The following is a 19,218-nucleotide window of genomic DNA, read 5'->3' on the forward strand; positions in this document are numbered from 1 at the left end:
GTCGTTTACAATGTTAAACTCGTATTTCTTTGTTCCGGCGCCGGAGAGCGCAGATAACGCGGCTCGCACTGGTGTCTGTGTCGCGCGTCATGAGACGTCTTACTGATTCAATAATTCACGAGTTCTCACATTCAAATAAATTTGATTACTGTGATCCTGTTTTAATCCGGCGGTGCGTGGCGTGTCGCCACTTGGCGTGCGTTTAATTTTCCAGAGGCTCGTGTACTACAAACTCTCTAAAATTCCATAACATTATGTAAACGCATCTGCATACACGACGCGGGAACTTTATTAAACGAAATAATGTAGTGAATACGTCGGCTGACTCACTCCGGCATAATGAGCAATCTCATAGCGGCTCTCTACGGCGTAGCGGACGTAAGCCTCAGTAGCCGAGAGGACGGCGCACGGAGCGCACGCTACGCTGCTACGGCGCTACGATGCCCGCCACATAGACGCGGCGCTCGCTAGTCGGGATCGGACACAACGCGATTTGCTACTTAACTATTGCTATAGAAGTTTATTTCGAGTTAAGAGAAAAGTTTGTGAATTAATATAATAATAGTGTTCCCGCATTCCTCGGTAGTTGACAATACTCGTGTAGTTTAATGTCCAGTAGTCTGGACGACTAGTTCTGTAAGTGTTACAAATGATCAAGATGAAAAGGATTTGTCACCTCATCTTCCGACTGCTGTTCCTGCTGGACGGTAGGTACCGCGCGCGCGCGTGTGTGTGTGTGTGTGTGTGTGTGAGCGAACAGTCGTGATAGCGCGCGAGTTCGTTAATTAGATCTCACTTTGTTGTGTTTTGATTAATTATGTAAATTAAATCTAGCTCCAGACAGGTTGCTATCTTGCTGAACAAGTTTATGGCTCAGCGATTACGACGTACGACTTGTTTAGATCAAGTAATTACTTCGTTAACATTTGTTTACTCATTACTTGTCAAGCGGTTGGCAGAGTTAGTTTCGCCTATCAGATATCATAATTAAAATGCGTTATTTATTTTATTTGTCACGAAGAGCCTGCGACCACCGTAACTTGTATCCGGAAGTGAGGTATTGTACCAGAGTGTTATTTCCGGGTTTGCGTGTGAAGCGCCCTCTGTCGGCTGGCGGAGCACAAAGGGCTCAGTTAATGTGCGCTCACCACACTTTTAATTAAACCGGTTGTTTTAGGTTGAAGTTGATTTAATATTAATTACGGTAACGGTATGTAATACAACGTAATTACTACTGAGTTCATGCTTTGTTTGATTTTTATTTGTTGGAGAAGTTCTCGAGAAATGTGTTTTTACTTTCAAATACAATATGTTAGAGTTATTTAAGTTTCATTTTAGTAAAAACCTTCACACAACGTGTTGATACTTGAACGAGACTTGTTTAAAACTTTTTTGCAGAACAAACAGTTGAATTGTCAATTCAGAGGATCGTTCACTTAACTTCATGAGCAGGTTTGGTGTCAGTATCTTCTGTAAAAGCGTAAGCGAGTAATCCATCAAAAGGCTTGTGCGTATTGCCTCCTCGTAAACACCGCCGCGACTGCCGCGACTGCCGCGAGTACGTGCAGTGTCAACAAACATTATTTGTGCATCACTTTCTTTATCATACTCTTACTTTTAAATGCATAAACCGACAATGACGTATGGAATAGCGTTTGACTCGATATCACCACGCGTTCTTAATAATAATCATTGAGATATTATTATTTAAAAAAAAAACGGAAACAGCACCGAAGCATAATAATATGTAGATTTTTTTATATTTCTGCAATAATAAGCTTATAGACTATGTAACATTTTTCCCGATGTATATGATGGTGTATTGTCTCACAAACACGACGAGTGCGTCGATGAGCCTCTCCTCCCACGTAGCGGAGTGTACGCGCTCATATTAAACAAGTTCGTCGCTCGTAATTAAATGAAACTCGTATTTATCCGGATCGCGTCACACTTTGCTAAGATTGCTAAGCTTGTGATATCCGGCAAACCGAACCGGCTCTCCTTATTCTGATTAATTGAACGAATGCCGACACGAGACCGACTTTACTTGTGTGTTACAATTAACTCATTTACTGCTACTTTGTGGACAGGTGTTTACTAGTTGAACTTGTGAGTTCATAAGAAGATATGTTAGGAAAAGGAACTGAGCTCACTGCCGACTACTTCGAATCATAGGAAACCGTTGGGAACCGGACTACGAAACAGTTCTTGTTATTTAGTGAAAAAGGCAAAGTTAGACTATTGAATTGAATCAGAATGCCAAAATAATAATTATTATAATGTTTGATAATTTAAAACGTCCTGTTAAACCAGATCACGTTGCCATGTACCGAATTAAAAATAAATGTCTTTTGTCCAAGTAGAAGCCTCAAGTGAGTAATATCGTAAGTAGTCAGTAATTATCGAGACCTCGGCAAACTTGTAAATGTTGTCTGCACACAACTACGCTTATTATTCCATTCCACGCGCTTGGCTATCGGCCTCAAAAGAATACAACATTTTATTTCATAAATACTCTCATCTTTTGTCCTGTGCCGCCTATTTTATATTATTCATATTAATGTTTGGTATACAAATATCCTCCTCAACAACAGTAACAGTACTAGAACACTAAACCACATCAACTTTGCAGTTGCTGGAGCCAGAGAAAGTAGAGCATACAAACATTCCGTTATGATTTTATTAATTTGATATAAAGACTATTATGAGGCACTCTGCGGCCGCTCACATCACGAAATACTTCGAGTCGTTGTAAAATAAAACTGTTTTGTTGGACGCGGCGCGCCTCACAGAATGCTAAGTACTCGAGAGGACTACCGCCACCTCCTCAGCTAAGACTGTGGCAGGTATAGAAGCGGGACAGCACTCTACACGGCTAGAGTGACGTCTCTTTTACACGTGTAAGGTTATTTATTACTTTAACCTGTGATGGTACGGCCCCTTACACCTACAGCGGTCAAGCTAAACTGTTCCAGATCCCGACTTACAGCACGAAGCTGCGCAGAATCTGAAGTGCTGCACTTACAAACAAATAAAACTTTTGAGAACTCTTTTAATTGAAAGTAGAGCGGAGCGGAGTTGCAGGACGTTTAGAGGAGCGCGGTTTTTCACATTATAATACGTTTATAAAAAAATAGCGTTTTACGTGACGCGGTTTAAAGAGATGTTTATATCAATTGTCTTAGACTCGTGTGGTGTAAGAGTGTATTCATGGAGTACATACTAATATGTCGCCATAATGTGTGGTCTTTTATTCAGTCTGTTTGAATATGTTGAGTTGAACTTAGTGTGTAGTCGTGGGTGGGAATGAAAGTTAATTACACAGTGATATTGTAACGAGTAAAGTTCAGTTGTTGTCTGCAGCTGTCGCCGCGCACACAACACTACTGGACTAAGATGTCGGCTCCTCATGGCTTTTAGTCATTTTTTATAATTTCACTTTGTGTATGTTCTTTGATTTCATTTGTGTAAATTATTTGCACTCAAAACAATGAAAATGAACGCTCGTACTGTAGATAATTCCATAACAATCACATAATGTAACTATTAATTGCAAACGATGGCGTTGGCATATCACCTATTTAACGGAAATTTACAAATAGCGTATTTGAAGTAAGTCGTTTTGTTTTCTGCCAAAGCTTCTTAAAACCTATCTAACAAACACGAAATAGTACAGATTAAATGCTAGGTACAATATGTACAGAGGGCACTTGGAGACCAGTTTAACTTGAGGATACTTTATGAAGCACATGCAATACGATGTCGCCAGTTAGCTAAGGCACTAAACTAACACTGCCATAATGGTGTAGCTAATTATAATATCCACACATAGATCCGTTATCAATAAACTAAACGGTCCCTAACCCCCCCCCACCCCCCTCCACCCGCGTGCAGACCATAACTAGATATTAGTGATAATTATCTGAGATCACACGTTATGACTGTTATTGGCTGCCAAATACGGCGATGCACTACCTACACTACTATACACTAACTACACTACTTGCAGTCGAATACAGTCGTCCTTCACGCACTGTGTGTGACGATGGTATATGACACTAGAAACCGTCACGTTAATTCGATTTTATTTAATTCTTCATTTTAAATTGGTTTCATAGAGTTTAACTGGCGATGTAAAAAAATACTGGAAATATAAGGTGTTTTCTTAGGTTTACGCTAATGTTAGACATTGAAATGAAACGACTTTTACGGATTTTATCGCGGTTTAATTTTTGGTTTTAGTTCCCGACGTTTCGACACCTTTGCAGGTATCATGGTCACGGGCAGACTGAGATGGTGTTCGTCTTGACAGAAGATGTTGCTCGTTCTACCTTCATATTTTTAATTGACTATTTATGGTCCGACCTACGCAGTATGAGCTCACTGTGTCGTGATGTCGAAGGCGAAGAAGTCTGCAGTCGCCGAACATGCTGAATGCGGAAGAACACGCCGCGATAAAATCCGTAAAAGTCGTTTCATTTCAATATATGGTGTTATTGTTTGTTTTAGTACTTATTTAAAAAGCCGCGTTGTTTTCGCAAGTATTTATATTCGTTCCGAAGCGAGTATCATATCAATTTGGCCCTTCACAATTAATGCCTCGAATTTACATAACGCGTTAAGCCCATAAACTGACCGCGAGCCCCCCTCCCGCTCCCCCTCCTCCCGCACTGCTCGTCCGCGAAGGGATTTAGGGGCACCATAAAAGGACCCCCGCGTCACACATCAACAGATATGACGCGAGAAATACGCAGAAAATGTCAGCACGTCAGATAGAGGTCGCAAACTACTCGACTGGTCCATAGGTGATGACATGACAACACCTCGACTAGTGCCGGGCGTCCGCACTCGTGGTACCTGCTTACTATACAACTTGTGTGACTGACTATTTGTGAGTTCGTTTTCATAGTTGTTCATATGTAGTCCCCTTGTAGTTCTCACCACGCTAACCGTTAGTTAGGTAGTGTAACCAACAAAGTATTAGTATTTGTAATAACACGCGTTTTATATACACCCCATAGAAACCTAAACTATACAAATATCTAGAAGGGACGGTGACTGCTTACGTCACCGATAACTTCTGTTACGACATCCCCAATTATTTCCCGTCGGTTAACGACGGTTCCGAGGCAGGGCCGCAGCAGGGCCCACTAGCAGGGCCCACAGTCACGACCCGGCGCGGCTAGTGTGCGCGCTTTATCAATGCGTCCGGGAGCATTGTCACCTTATCATGTCTATACACGCTTCATAATATATAAACATGTATTTTCTCTTTAGGTATGTTATGGTGCGTGTTGTCGTTAAACGCGTCAGGAGTTATAAGACAATGGTTATCAGTTAAGAGGTACATGAAGCTGTGGGTGTCGAGAGGTGATCTTGCTGACTGACGAGTGCTTTCTTGTGAGTGTGTGCCGAGCTAATAGCTTTCACTTGGGGTATATTAGACAGTAATTATACACTTTTATACTGAGAATTCATTTAATTTAAACTCTTGGTGAGAGAAGTATAACTAGTATACACGTATTTTACATAAAGATAAATATTTGGCAAACCTATGCATGTTAGAGTCCAGAATAAAGATCACTAAAGTCAAGAATAATATTAAAATAATGTCTTCGATAGGTTTTATTAGGAGTGTTATGTAAAGTGTTCGATGTTAGTAGGTGAGCACATAACGTACAGAAGGTGCTGCCATAAACTATGTTAGCTAGGAGTGCGAGTGTTCGCGACCACCTGCCCGCTATGACCATTACTGGCCAAATGTTCGCTAAACTCATAAAATTGGAGCTGCAGTGACCTCCGCGTTATATACGGCGAGCAGGTACCCGCCCGGGGCAAGAGGGCAGTGTTTGTAGAACACACACATATGTCGAGGTTGTTACACTGTGTCTGCACGGAGCGCGGCTCAGGACACCTGCCTGGTGACCACTGTCCGCGACGTGACGTGTGTTCACTACACGCTTATGACAAGCATTAGTGTGATCATTGTTTGAACACAAAGATAGTATTCTCTTGTGTGTCCATCTTACAGATCTACAGGATGGTACGAGCAAGCAGCCTCGAAAGGAGAACATTAGAAGACGCTTGAAGGATTTTGGGTTGATGTATTGACATTTCATAGTTACACACGTCACACGTCTAGATCTCAATAACATTTTATGTATTGAGTTGGAATAGCTTCAAGATTGAGAGTAGTCGAACCAATTCTATGTAACAATTACGAACACAAGGTTGTTGAATATGATTTACATGAATATGGCTAGAGCTCGTCCACATGAATAATTCTAGAAAGCTTTGTGTCCTCGGGAGCGTCTCGATTGATCAGAGCCGCTTCAGACGCTGGGACAGACAGGGACGGAGGATAGGCTAGCGCTGGCTGCAGAGCGGTGCGGAGCGGAGCGCAGCAAGGCGGGAAATAACGGAGGAATGGATGCATGACGACGCGTATTGCGGGAGAGCAGATGCTCACCACACGATCACTTTTTAACTATTAAATTTTAAATAGATTCGCGTTCGATTAAACGAGACTGCTTTACTGAGTATCACATCATACTTGTGTAAGTGTGTGTGTCGCACATAACTGTCACGTGCATGTGTGCGCGCCCGTCACCGCGGCTCCCGCGCGTGTCGGCGCCGCAGCACTTTATTGTGCTTGTTCTTTCTTGCCTCTCAATAGGTGGAATAAATGCTGACAGTAAAAATATCTACTGACGTTTACATCTATCACAAAACATAAATATACTTAACATGTTTTATGTAAATTTTTCGCTAACAAAATCTCAAAAGCTGTATACTTCGACATACTACTATTCTAGTAGTTAAATCTTTTTATTTACAAAAAAAAATGTGTTACACCGCTATTCAGTGGAAGCCATCTTGGACAAAGCATGAAATATAGTTAAGAAAACTTCCTACTAATTTGGCAGACAAACATCCACGGACTCGTTAACCTAATCCATCCCGCCACTATTGCTAGGTTAGAGACATGTCTGTTTCTACTTATTGTTAGGATAGCGCTCCTTTTCATTAATAAATATAATTTGTCAACGTATTTGTTAGGAGTGTGCTGTGAGACTGTCTCTCGGCGACTGCTCGGGCGCGGCCGCACTGCAGCTGCACCGTGGTGATACCACTAAGTACCACTTTATTCCGTAAAGTACGCAGAAGGTCAACTTAATAAATCTGTACACTGATACATACTCGTATGGCGTACTGAGGTTCACATTTATGAATTCTGAACGTTCCAGAAAGTTAGCCATTACTTTTATATTGCCATCACCTAGCCTGATGTAGAAAACATCTTCCCCAATATTACCGATATAGTCAGTATAAATATTATGTTCCGTCAAATCATACTTTGTATCTGGTTGGGTAAGGGTGGCTGCCCTGCATGGATGTGAAATCTAAGCAAGGTATTCAGGCAAAGCACTATTATATCTTACACTAAGTTGCTAAAACCAGTGTTACTGTCCAGTTCCTGTACCTTGGCTCTCAGCTGGAGCATGAGTCCCGGCGGCGCAGTCCGCGCTGGAGACGAGGGAACACTTACTTCTACACTTGTGGAACAATCTCCGACATAGTATTGACGATTGCAATGCTCTGCAATATAAAGTGTTACTCACTAAGATTGACTTTAGTATCTGAGCCTAGCAACACACAAAGGCAAAGTTCCCTGTATAATAAACGCACAGCTTCCGGGCAGCGGTGAAATGAAATAAAGTAATATATTCTGCAAATAGGATAGACGTTATCACTTTTACATGTCATTTTTTTAAGCTAGCTAGTGTCGACTAACAACCAGCGGCGGTGGACCAACAGCCAGTCTCATGGGTAGAATAACTCCATAAAGCATTCCAAGTTAAATAATGTCGTTTCAAAAATACAATCACATTAGTTGTAGTCGGTTAGAAACTGTATAGCATGATATTTCGAATGACACTGAGTGGGCGCAACAGTACAACAGACTCTGTCCACATCTTCCGGAAATATTATCAATATTTCAAATTAAGAGTTCTTCATACATGATGAAAGCGCGGTCCTTCGGAAATCAAAACGTTCCTGTGGTATAATATGTCTACTATTAATTCCAACTCAGACAAAAGCGATCAGTATAATTAAATATCAAGTAATTTGTCGAGTGGTTACAGTGGGAGCATGGCGCACATCATCACTCGGGACATTAGTCAGGCGCACATTATTAGGCCTCATTAAATCCCTCATTATTTTTAACTGGCAGTTAGTGAGTGTATCGTAACAGCAGAGTTTACCGTACACGAAGTACTCGCCGGGAATCGTATTCCGGCCGCTATTACTGGAAGCCGACGCCGCGCCGCCGCCGCTCACACAGCTTATTTGGTTTCATCTTAAGACTTTTCATCTGAATTTAAATTGCTTCGTCCTTTTTATTTAAATAAAGAAAGTTTATGAGTCCGAGCGAAACATTCAGCGAACGAATTTATTTAGTAGAGTAACCACACTGCAGCAAGTCGAGAAAAATATAAAGAGAATAAAATAAGGAGGTACTTGGTCTTACGCACAACTTCGCTCAAAATGTAATCTAGAAATATGCTATTGTTTTATGTCAGTAACTAACTACTCCTACCGGCCGGGTTAAGCCGAAGTTTAATCTGAAATTCTATTATCAAAATAATAATAGCGATACTAAACTTGTATCACAATCGGAACATTGTCCACACATTCAAGAGACCCTCAGAGCTCACATACTTCACCCTGATATCTGTAGTAGTGGACTCAGCGCCGCAGCACCCCTTACAGCAGCTCTCAGACGAGGCTATAAACATTGTGTGAGATCGTAAACGCGACATAAACATCCTCCTTTATTTGGTGTCGGTCAATAACAGCCGGCCGTTGTGTGGTAACAGCTCATGTCGAGTAGCGAGACACGCGCGCCTCAACACTGGACACGGTTTAGTGTCCGTCGTTACCGCAGTTAGTGCTTGTTGCTAATTAGACGCTCAACTAATGGTGCGATCGTAAAACGTATTGGAACAGTAATTACTTCGAAACCGCAGAAATATGCTATTACCAATCAATTAGACAAACTACTTAATGGGTTACTCGATGTGTTCATTCATTGGTTATAAGCTAGCGGCTCTGACTATAAGTAATGAGTGAATGAGTGCTAACTGTGGGTATTAGTTAATTAAGCGCGCCGCCGGGATCTCGCTAACCTGCAGCTAAGCACACGCGGGGGTGTTCGTTAATAATGCAACAGGTGCAGTTGAACCCCGAGCCCCGAACCCCGACCCCCGACCCCGGACCCCTGACCCCCGGCCACCAGCAGCATGTCCTCACTCACATCTACTCGCCATCATTAATCTAGCCGAGACTTGTATCAACTCGCTCAGCTTCCTAAGCTCCTTTAATCTTCTAGAACAATCTCACAATAATTTTCCCTTTGAATGTTTAATACATAATTCCGTCAATCCCACCGGCCACTTAATTTGTCTTCCTCTCAGAGCTCAACACCCGACCGGTTCTACCTTTTGTTTTCAAACAACACTTGTTCAATTTATTTAAATAATTGTTCGCGACAATTATTGCATAAAGTTTGATGGTGAGGGAAAGCGGAGAGCCCCTCACCCCCCCCGTCTCCCCCACCCCCCACCTCCCCACCTCCCCGCGCCCCGCGCTACTTCAACTCATTTGTTTTACTTGTATTTCTACTACGGTGCTTGAAATTTTGGAAAAATCATAATTTCATCAAGAAATTGAAACTTTTAGCTCGTTAAAGTTATTTTCAAAATTGTGCCACATCATTATCGAGGCTGACTACACTTCACGTTTTTATTGTTTCAAGAAATTAATAAGTGAAACTCAAATATTTATTTTCGTTCGCTGGAAGTGTTAGTGGCTGGGATATATTCTGTTGGTTAAACTTTGATCCTGAAAGTGTAAACAATCAGAAAATGATTTAGTAAAAGGCGACCCAATTTCTTTTCTATAGAAAATCCATTTGGTCTGTTTACGTATTTATATATTTATAAAATTCCGTCTGTGAGTGTAGTACATGTGGGTGGAGCGCGGCTCGAGAATAGTTCCCGCTAATGTGGGCTCCCGAACTACACTCAATGAATTATTAAGGCGAAGGGAGCCGACCTGGCTCAGTGGCTCCAATTTTTATGAAAGCTTCTAAACACGTAAACTTGTACAGATGTATAAGAGATAAGCTGACATCGGACTTCCATTATTACGATATTTCAATTTACTTCGCAAGCGATCGTCCCCGGGTCCTCCTCCGACCTTATCTGATAGAGTAGTGTCGCACGCGACAGAACACCGTATGACGTCAGGTACGCCATTGAATTGTTCTCATAACCTTTTCCATATAGAATTCACACTGAAAGTAACAGTTGAAGTAGAAGTCTAGAAAACAACGGTAGAGGTTGACCTTGAAAACGCGAGAACCGATTATTCGTTTATTCGTGGATTCGACAGAGCTTCATGTTTTGATTGATGTTGGATACTCAAAAACAAATTTACTTTGGTGGCAGCGTGAATGTTTGCGCTCGGGAATTAGTCGGATCCGATAAAAACATTAATCGGGTGTCGATTGAGCGGAGACCCGGATATAAATCACATCTGAGTAACAATGAGTGTAGCGATGTAGCCCGGGACTCATGACACACGGACATTATCCGGATGTATCGCAGAGCCGACAAGTCGCTGCGGAATATACTCATTTATATTTGATGTTTGTATTCATATCCGAAGAGGTACGTTTAATACCAAGATTTACAGTTATTAACAAAATTATAAGTCCGGTAAACGTATCATAATTTAATTCCCAAACCGTAAACTTCTTCTGAACTTCGTTGTTCGGGTTCCGCCAAAGATCCTCGTTTTACGAGCTAAAGATTATTATGGCGTCTGCCCCCCCCCACCCGCGCCCCCGCGGCCCCGCACTCCCGCAGTGTCCCGGTGTTATCGGCCGGGACCACATAAAAAGGTCCCTCTAGTGAAAACTTACAAGCTCTGCACCTAATCCCCCTCATATAAACTTGGGATTGGGTTTTTCTGATTCGCTTCGGTATAAAGAGAATTTACCTGAACGGTTAAGTCTTTCTTTTAGCCGTTGGCAGTAAGCTCCCGAACAATTTGAACGGATTCTAACTGTTGCTGCTAAATAAGGATCATGCTTGATCGTTTTATTTGTTTTACAATTTTGCTTACTCCTCATAATCAGGTAACGAACTTATGTAACAGATGCAAAGAAAATCCAATGTGTAATATAATGGGATATGATTGTTGATTGTTTTAATACCGTAATTACTAATGTGAAACTGATTACAAAGTGCCAATACCATCCAGGGTTTATAGGTTTCAAGGTACACCTACAATTTAATTAGCAACTAAAGCCATATATCTTGAGAGTGAGATCTGTATCATTTGGCAGTGGGACAGCGTCAAGTCCTCGCACTACATAAGAGGCTGTAGTCTGGGTGTAGGGCGGGCGGCGCGCGGCGGGCGGCAGCACTGCGGAGGGCGCGACGCTCATTTGTTTGTTGATGGCAGTTTTATTTACATCGCTCAGGTTAGCTCTGAAGAAGTACACGCAAATATATTATACGGAGGAATGAGGGGCGCATACATATGAGCAGAAAGTCTTTAAGACTTATTTGGCACTTGGAATGTTTTCCATAGACAAATAGCGAAATCTTTTACTAGGATCTATTGTTATTACTAGGATCTACGATTAATTTAAGTTGGACGAAGGCAGTCTTTTACGGCTACAAAGTGACTCTCGCATAGTTGTAAACATTCTAATAAATACTACAAGCTTATGAAACTTGAACACGACTCTGAGTTTATGTATCAGCTAGTGTGTACATTATCATCGAAAAACAGCCCATCCCTTGATGTTAACCTACTAAGTGAAGACTGGCTCATGTCTGGCTCACTGCACTCAATCCATTACCAGATCAGCTGTCGGATAAACTACAAAAACTTATTTATATCGCCTGTTACGTAGTCTTCCCCATGACTCGCACCCCCCCCCCGCCCTCTCCTCTCCCCCCTGCCCTAGCACGCCCTAGTTCCCTTCAATACCTGTTCCCATGCCTACAAGACGCTGCTCACAACAGTCGTCAGCAAAGCGCAGGTAACTTGGTTAGGTCCCTTTTGTTCCATGTGTTATGTGGCGGTAACTTCTGTTATTACTTTGTAACTTGCCTACATTGGATGTAACTCCATATGAACTTGGATCTTCTCATTAGTTTGTTTCACAATTATGTTTTAGGATGAATACGTGACGTCGAGCACGGCGTCACTTATCATAGAATAACGACATAGGTACTTAGTAATTTGTTTTCTCTCAGAGTTTTATAATATCCGTGCTGGTAAAATAATCATATGAAGGGCATACTTTTTGGGCGCAAAGACCTTGCTTGGAGAGAACTGACGTGTGCTCGTGTACTAATCTTGATAAATATGTGAACGAGCTCTATGTATTGTTGCCAGTTCGAGTCCCGCGCCGTGCGCACGTCAGCACTTGATAACGAGATGGGATCATAACGCTCGATGTACTTTATATCTCCAACACGAGTACTCCTGTTACATAAGGAAAGTTATAACCGTGTTATAACTGTGTTATTAAATAAATATTATAATCAGTTCATATTTGTACAACAAGTCAAACTTTCCGTTACACTACTGTAATAGCTCTACCCGAACGCAAGTGAAATCGCGTTCGTTTAAATGTTCACTGACATTTATTGAAGCTCGCGACATTTCTGTGTAACATACTGTTACTTTATCTACTTTAAATAAGTCTATTTGTAATAATATTGAAGAATGTTGATGTGTATCGGGTTGGCTGCGAACTGTCGCGATGTGTTCGCTGACATGCAATTATGACGTCAGAGTCGCGTCGAGACCGCGCCGGAGCGATCACACGTGATGCTGATCATGTAGCACATACGTACATGTAGTTATATGATACGTTAGTGTTGTATATACTGTGTCGGATGCCATCGGGTACATGTCTAACAGTCGCGAAGTCTGTGTTCACATCTATTTAGTCGGAGCCAGTTGTAATGTAACTGACGCAGACAAGTTCACTGCACTTAGTTCTGTAAGCCGTGTTGTTGGCTGTTTGTTGTCCTGATGATACTGTTGTTAAGTCTTTAGCAGACGAGACTTTAACACTGCTGGTTAGAGAGCTTGGAATTCTTTAAGGTTTGTTTACTTGTGTGTTTTCAATTAAATGTAATTAGACGTTTAAGTTTACTCTTTTTACATGAAATAGGAACAAAGGTTGTTAGGTTTAGGAATATTGCATGTTGGACGTTTAAATATTGAATCACCAAGCGCTGTTAACATTTTGGAGAGTTCTAAAAATATAGGCGAGTACATATCCAGGGTTAGGTTAGACATAACCGAGTTAAACATATCGTATACAGTAACATTGTTATTACAGCCATTGTGGGGCTCGATGAAAGGAGTCGAGCTTTCAGAGAACTTCATATTTTATGAAGCAGGTCTGTCTGGCTCCCGGATACGAATACATTTTATATTCGCCGCGTATTATAAACCCTCATTCATGTGAGAGCGGTAGATACTCTCAATACTCTCGTATCTCTTTTCTATTTGAGAAAATCCCAAATCGATAGTCGTACATCAAGCTTAGAGATTGACACGCGCCGAATGACTTAACACATTGAGGAACGCTAACAACCCGCGCACAAATTAAACTAATCTCTTACTGCATTATGCGCGCCTGGTAGCTCGCGCTCAGTGCTTCACGGATGAAGTCTTCACTGTTATGAAATTAGAGTTAGTTTACCTAGGGAACCTGTTCTGTAACACCAAAATTTAGAGTATAAAGAGCTACAAATCACCTATGTTCTCCTGGTACACGAGAAACTCGTGCAAAGTGGCCGCGAGGGGGGTGGGTGGGGGGTGGAGGCGGGGGGGGGGGTGCTGCGGAGGGGGCGCGCTGGGAGAGTGTCGGCCGGCTAACTTCAAGTTATGATATGTTAATGATTAATGCTCCCTCGCTTGTTTGCTCATAAAAACTTGGCTAACTTAGTTTTAACCGAGTGTGTTACGTGCACTACTAAGTTCTATTACAGTTTTAGTTACCTATTCAAACCAAAGTTACCTTTCAGGATGTTTTTTAAGTATCAAATACAATAGGCGTGACGTATAATAGCATCTTCAAAAATCTAAGAGACACTGGACTGTCCTGGACCTGGAGGGTAGCGACGTCGTGGAATAGACGTGCTTTAATGACGAACCAACTTGGAGCAAAAATACAAGATGGAGTCACAGAGGAACAAGAAGAACACATTCTGCTGTTGTGTTCATAAATACATATATAAGGATATTTTATTATTGAGGAGTTGCGAAATAAACCACATTTTTTTTTCTCTGAAAATACAAAGAATATCCTTATAAAACGACATTAAAGTTCACTGATATCGCCTCCTCAATTATATCATTTCAACAAGTCTTTTTTAAGTCAATAAAATGCAAATAAGAAATCTAAACATAATCCGCCATTTCTATCACGCGTCTCTGGCCGCTGTCCTCTATCCTTATTGGACAACCTATCAAATACGAAATTTAATGAAATGTGACATTTCATTACAAATACTTAACAACGTTGCAGAGCCCTTGAAGCTATCCCTACATCTGAACCGAGAACGTTGAATCCAAATACTTAAAAGAGCAACGTAATATCATAATCAATACATTATTACATCTGTCAAAACCCCCCAAACAAACCTGAGATCGTGTTCCGAATCACGTGTGGCACGCACACACGCACACACACACATACACAGACTCACACAGCCATGCACATTGACAGCTAATAGGAGAGCTGTCACCGGCAGAGATGAGCCGAATACGAAAGCAGAGTGACGAGAGTCACGTGACGTGCTACACGCGTATTTGTTTTTATCAATATTTGGAGGAATCACCAAATATATACAAATCCTTTCAATCCACCTTTCATACAAATCCTTCAGGGCTAGAAAAATCATTTGTTTGTAGTAGGTACCTGTTGTGTGAAGACATGAAAGTAGTGCAAACTAATACATACAATATATTTTTTCCATGTTACTCTAAGCCCTTAATTACACTGTTAGAAGCCGTGAATGTTAGTGTTTACATCGGCGGGTCCCTGATACCGATCAGATGCAGTGCAGCCGGCATGCAGCCAGGCGCGGCCGCTCGCACCTGTTGCAGCGCGGGTATGTGTGACGCGAGTAGCGGCGGGTTCATGCGGTAACCAGCCGTGAGTGTCGGAGTTATTGTCAAATTAAAAGCTTTTAGTAAAGGTTTCAACCGTTCACAGTTTGATTTACTTTCATACTTTGTAGTTGACTGATAAAGGTAGCGCTAAATTATAACATTTTCGTTATTTCGTGTTACGGGACATTTTATATTAAGCACTTTTGAATACTTCTGTAATTGAATAGTTTTCACGGAAAGTTTTAAATATGATTATTTAACACCTAAGTCATAATAGTTGTCGCTATCAGTTGGCCGCCCTCAACAGTGAGAGCAGAGCTCATTACAGCGCGCAATGTTCGTTGATTTTCTTTTACGATAATTCTCTGGAGCGAAGTATTTCTAAATATAACTCTCGCTCCACTCGAATGAGTTAACGAGATCAATATTGGTATTAAGATTAGTGGAACATTCTAGATGTTCTCTCGCTGGTCTGAAGACTCTTTTTATTAAAAGTTTATTTCTATTCGCTCCATCCACTATGTGAGTCTGATCATATCACTTTCTGATTCTTTGTTTATATTGAAAATACAATGATTGTTTTCATTTCATTGGTGTTCTCACTTCTGTGGTTGATTTCTGTATTCAGGTTTTTTAGTTATTGTGATATTGTTTTTTTTTAATGCTAAGATTTTTACAAATAATAAATGATTTGATTGGATATATTTAAGTGCACTTGTCAGTGAATCTTCAATTTCCTTAAAACTAATTCTCCTCTTTAACTTCCATATATATTGTTTCTGCTGGTGTGTTTTCTTTATCTCACCCAAATACATTATTCGTGGTCTTAATAGTTTCCTCCTGCTATATTTTTCCCATCCGCTGATGACGTCTCTGAAGGTTTGACTACTCGCGTCCTTCTATAAAGGTAGGAGTAGTAAATGCATGCTCCATACACGCCTGATGGCCGCTCTCTAACCGAAATGAAATTTGTTTCCGCGAAGCGAGGCGGCGCGCTCCACACAGCTCGCAGTACTCGTGTACGCGATGGTGGAACGACGACATCACTGTATTTAATTGAATCCTATAATTAAATATTTGTAACTCTAGTTAAGGACTGTCGCAGTTCCTTTGTAGGACGTACATATAGGACAAGGATGTATGTCTTACAAACGCGTACTTATATGTGCAACTTTTGCTTGACAAGATAGTTTAAAAGAATTTGCAAAAGTACTTTTCATGCCTGTGTGATTTTTATTTTAACTTGTATTTCTGTATATTTGAAGCCATTATCTAGTATCATAAAATATACATTTTTAATACATTAAGCTCGTGCATAACATAGCAGGTAATTACATAGTTAGTAAAATATACATCATACATTTCCTATTCTACGAATCAATACAAATAATTGCTAAAGGTCTCTCTATGCAAAGGTCACAGTCGCGGGTCGCTGGATCAATCCCAGTGGGGCACATTACAACATGATCTCTAATTCTATGAAACATAACCGTCATACACAAAATATGAGAATAGGAAGACGTTATTAACAACACTCAAGATTTGATATTTTACCCATCGTTTTAGGCGTGAGTGTAAATCAGATATTAAAATGCAAGTGAACCAATAGGTAACTGGGCAAAATACTTTAGTATCATAAACAACGTACAAAATAGTAACAGACTCTTGAAACTTGTCAACCCTATCGTTTCAAATCGCTACTGTTCTAGTTAACTAGGGCTGTCTACCAAAAGTTTTTCATAAGCAAATTAACAGAAGTGCTAGGGCTGCCTCCAGTGCCCTCTGCCAGAGTGGCGTCGAGTGGAAACTCGTCGAGTGTGCAGCGAGTGCGTACAGCCCTAGTCAGAAGTAATACTCTGTGGATGTGTCTGTAGGACTGGGCCGAGTCCGACAGAAAGACGGGAAATTAGATTTTCCGTTTCTACGAAGCCGGAGTCATTTTGTTTTTGATGTAGGACGTCACACTGCTGAGTACAAATAAGGAGAGTTTAAAACGACGCGCGACGCGCTCTACTGGGGACTGCTTATTATTATATGTACATACCTACTTATATTTGGCCTGTGAATTGTGTAGTGTATGCTGCTATATGCTTGACCCAGTGAAAGTTCGATGTCTTTGTTAGTAAATCGGCATAATTTGCATCAGAGAAAACTTAGAGGCTTTCAAAGCTATGTTACTGGTCCTCCGTCGGCTCCACACTAACTCTTCAGTTGGACAGCAATGCTACCAACATAACTGTATCGCCTTTAACTTAGTAAAAGTGTTTTATTTCAGGCATCCATTGTTATTGTAATACGCCGCTTGTGTACCCAATATATTGAATTTATTAGTTTCGGGCCCGCACACGGACGCAAGTTTTTTGTACTCAATAAGTAACTTGTAAGGGTTTTATTTTGATTGTGTATAATATTCAGGGGTCGCGAGGGTGAGGCAGGTGGAGTGGGAGGGGGGCAGTGTTCACGTTGCCTTGATATTAGGATACAATAGCCGGTGTCTCGGTGCTCGCGGGAGTGCTGCTCATGTGTTGTGTGCACACTGAGGCCCCTCGTGTGAGTGGAGGTCAGCCGCTGGTCCGCAGCGGTGTTGTGGCATTACTGTTAAAACGTCCAAATTGAAATATCGCTAAATTGTCACTGACGCTCTGCTTTATTAAATTTATAAAATTAACAAAAGTCTTTGAAATATTCTTCCGAACTTAGTAGTAACGTAGCATATTTGTCAGCAATTCTGAAACATAGATCTGAGGATACAGTCGTTTAGGCACGAACCAACACCATTCAATCTAAAAGTAAGTTTACTGAGTAACAGCTGTTTCATTTATTGAGATATGATAGTTGAGAGGAATAGTAAATGAGCTGGACACAAATGAACCAGTATATCTTACTGCAGTTGATTATTCCTTACAATATCTATAAGATTGTTGAACTATAGTTACAGTCAACGTCTCGGAACTGGCTGTCCGCACACGTGACGGGCTCTGACAGCTCCCCCCCCGCGGGCTGCTGCGGACAGCGCTCCTGAGGGACCAGCCTGGAGTATTGATGGATTCTGTCTACACATAGCTACTCGTACTAATATATAACCGCTGCCAGTTACAAATGAAGATACATTCACTGAGTAAGCGAAAATAATTATGTAAATAGAACATGACGTACTCTAATATCGTTCTCCTAAATGCATGTTACATAAGTATTTTTTAAGATTGACAACCCTGTCACCCAAGCCCATCATTGCAAGTCAGGATCTATAATGAAACCATTCAGAACTAACATTTTTTTAATTCTAGCTTTAAGTTTAATGCTTGATTTGATAAGTAATTTTTTATTCTGTGTTAAAACAGTTATAGGTCAACTTGACTTAAACAAGTCTGCCTCAACACCCTCTCAGGGCTGACAAATGCACAACAAACGCTTTCCACAGCACTTAACACTTAGCTATACTTACTAGACTAGACTTAGCTACCTAGTTGCCATTTACCAACCTATACCGAAAATCAGCCTTCTTTTTTGTTAAAATAAATATCGAAATGAATTTAAATGAAAGTAGAATCACTCATAAGAGGAAAGAGTAATAGTAAGTAAGAGGTATATTGATGCAATTTTGCTGCGTAAGAATTAAACAAAACAAAAATATATGAACGTTAAGTTTTTTAACGAAAACTTAATATGAAATAACTTCATACGTGTGCTAGCACAGTACTTACTGTACGATACATTTAATCACTTTATCGGTAATAAGTTGCGCAAACATTTAGTGTTCCGTCGAGTGTCGTTACATTTACTGATAACGGTTTTAATATCGCGCGGCAACTGGAACAAATACGAGAGAAAACTTTAATGTTTTATTTAAAATGAATCTCCGAGCTAATAAAGTTTCGTGTTGTGTATAATGTTATTGCTTTTCATATCGCCGGTCGTGTTGCTGTGACCGGGTTACGTGCACAAGGACAGAGGATCAGCGGAACTTCATCTTAGTCATTACAATGTCAGCTATTAAAT

At 40.9% G+C, this 19,218-nt stretch overlaps 1 protein-coding gene across 1 annotated transcript in view; it reads left to right on the plus strand.

The window, feature by feature from the left end:
* Positions 1 to 387: 387 nt before the first annotated feature.
* The window catches only part of LOC113498283, a 183,786-nt gene continuing 164,955 nt past the window's right edge, over positions 388 to 19,218 (plus strand). The window contains exon 1 of the mRNA XM_026878238.1: positions 388 to 707. Coding sequence (XP_026734039.1) covers positions 650 to 707 — 58 coding nt within the window. The 5' untranslated portion in view covers positions 388 to 649. The remainder of the gene's footprint in view (positions 708 to 19,218) is intronic.

This window comes from Trichoplusia ni, chromosome 10 (genome assembly GCF_003590095.1).
Source record: "Trichoplusia ni isolate ovarian cell line Hi5 chromosome 10, tn1, whole genome shotgun sequence".
Taxonomy (NCBI): domain Eukaryota; kingdom Metazoa; phylum Arthropoda; class Insecta; order Lepidoptera; family Noctuidae; genus Trichoplusia; species Trichoplusia ni.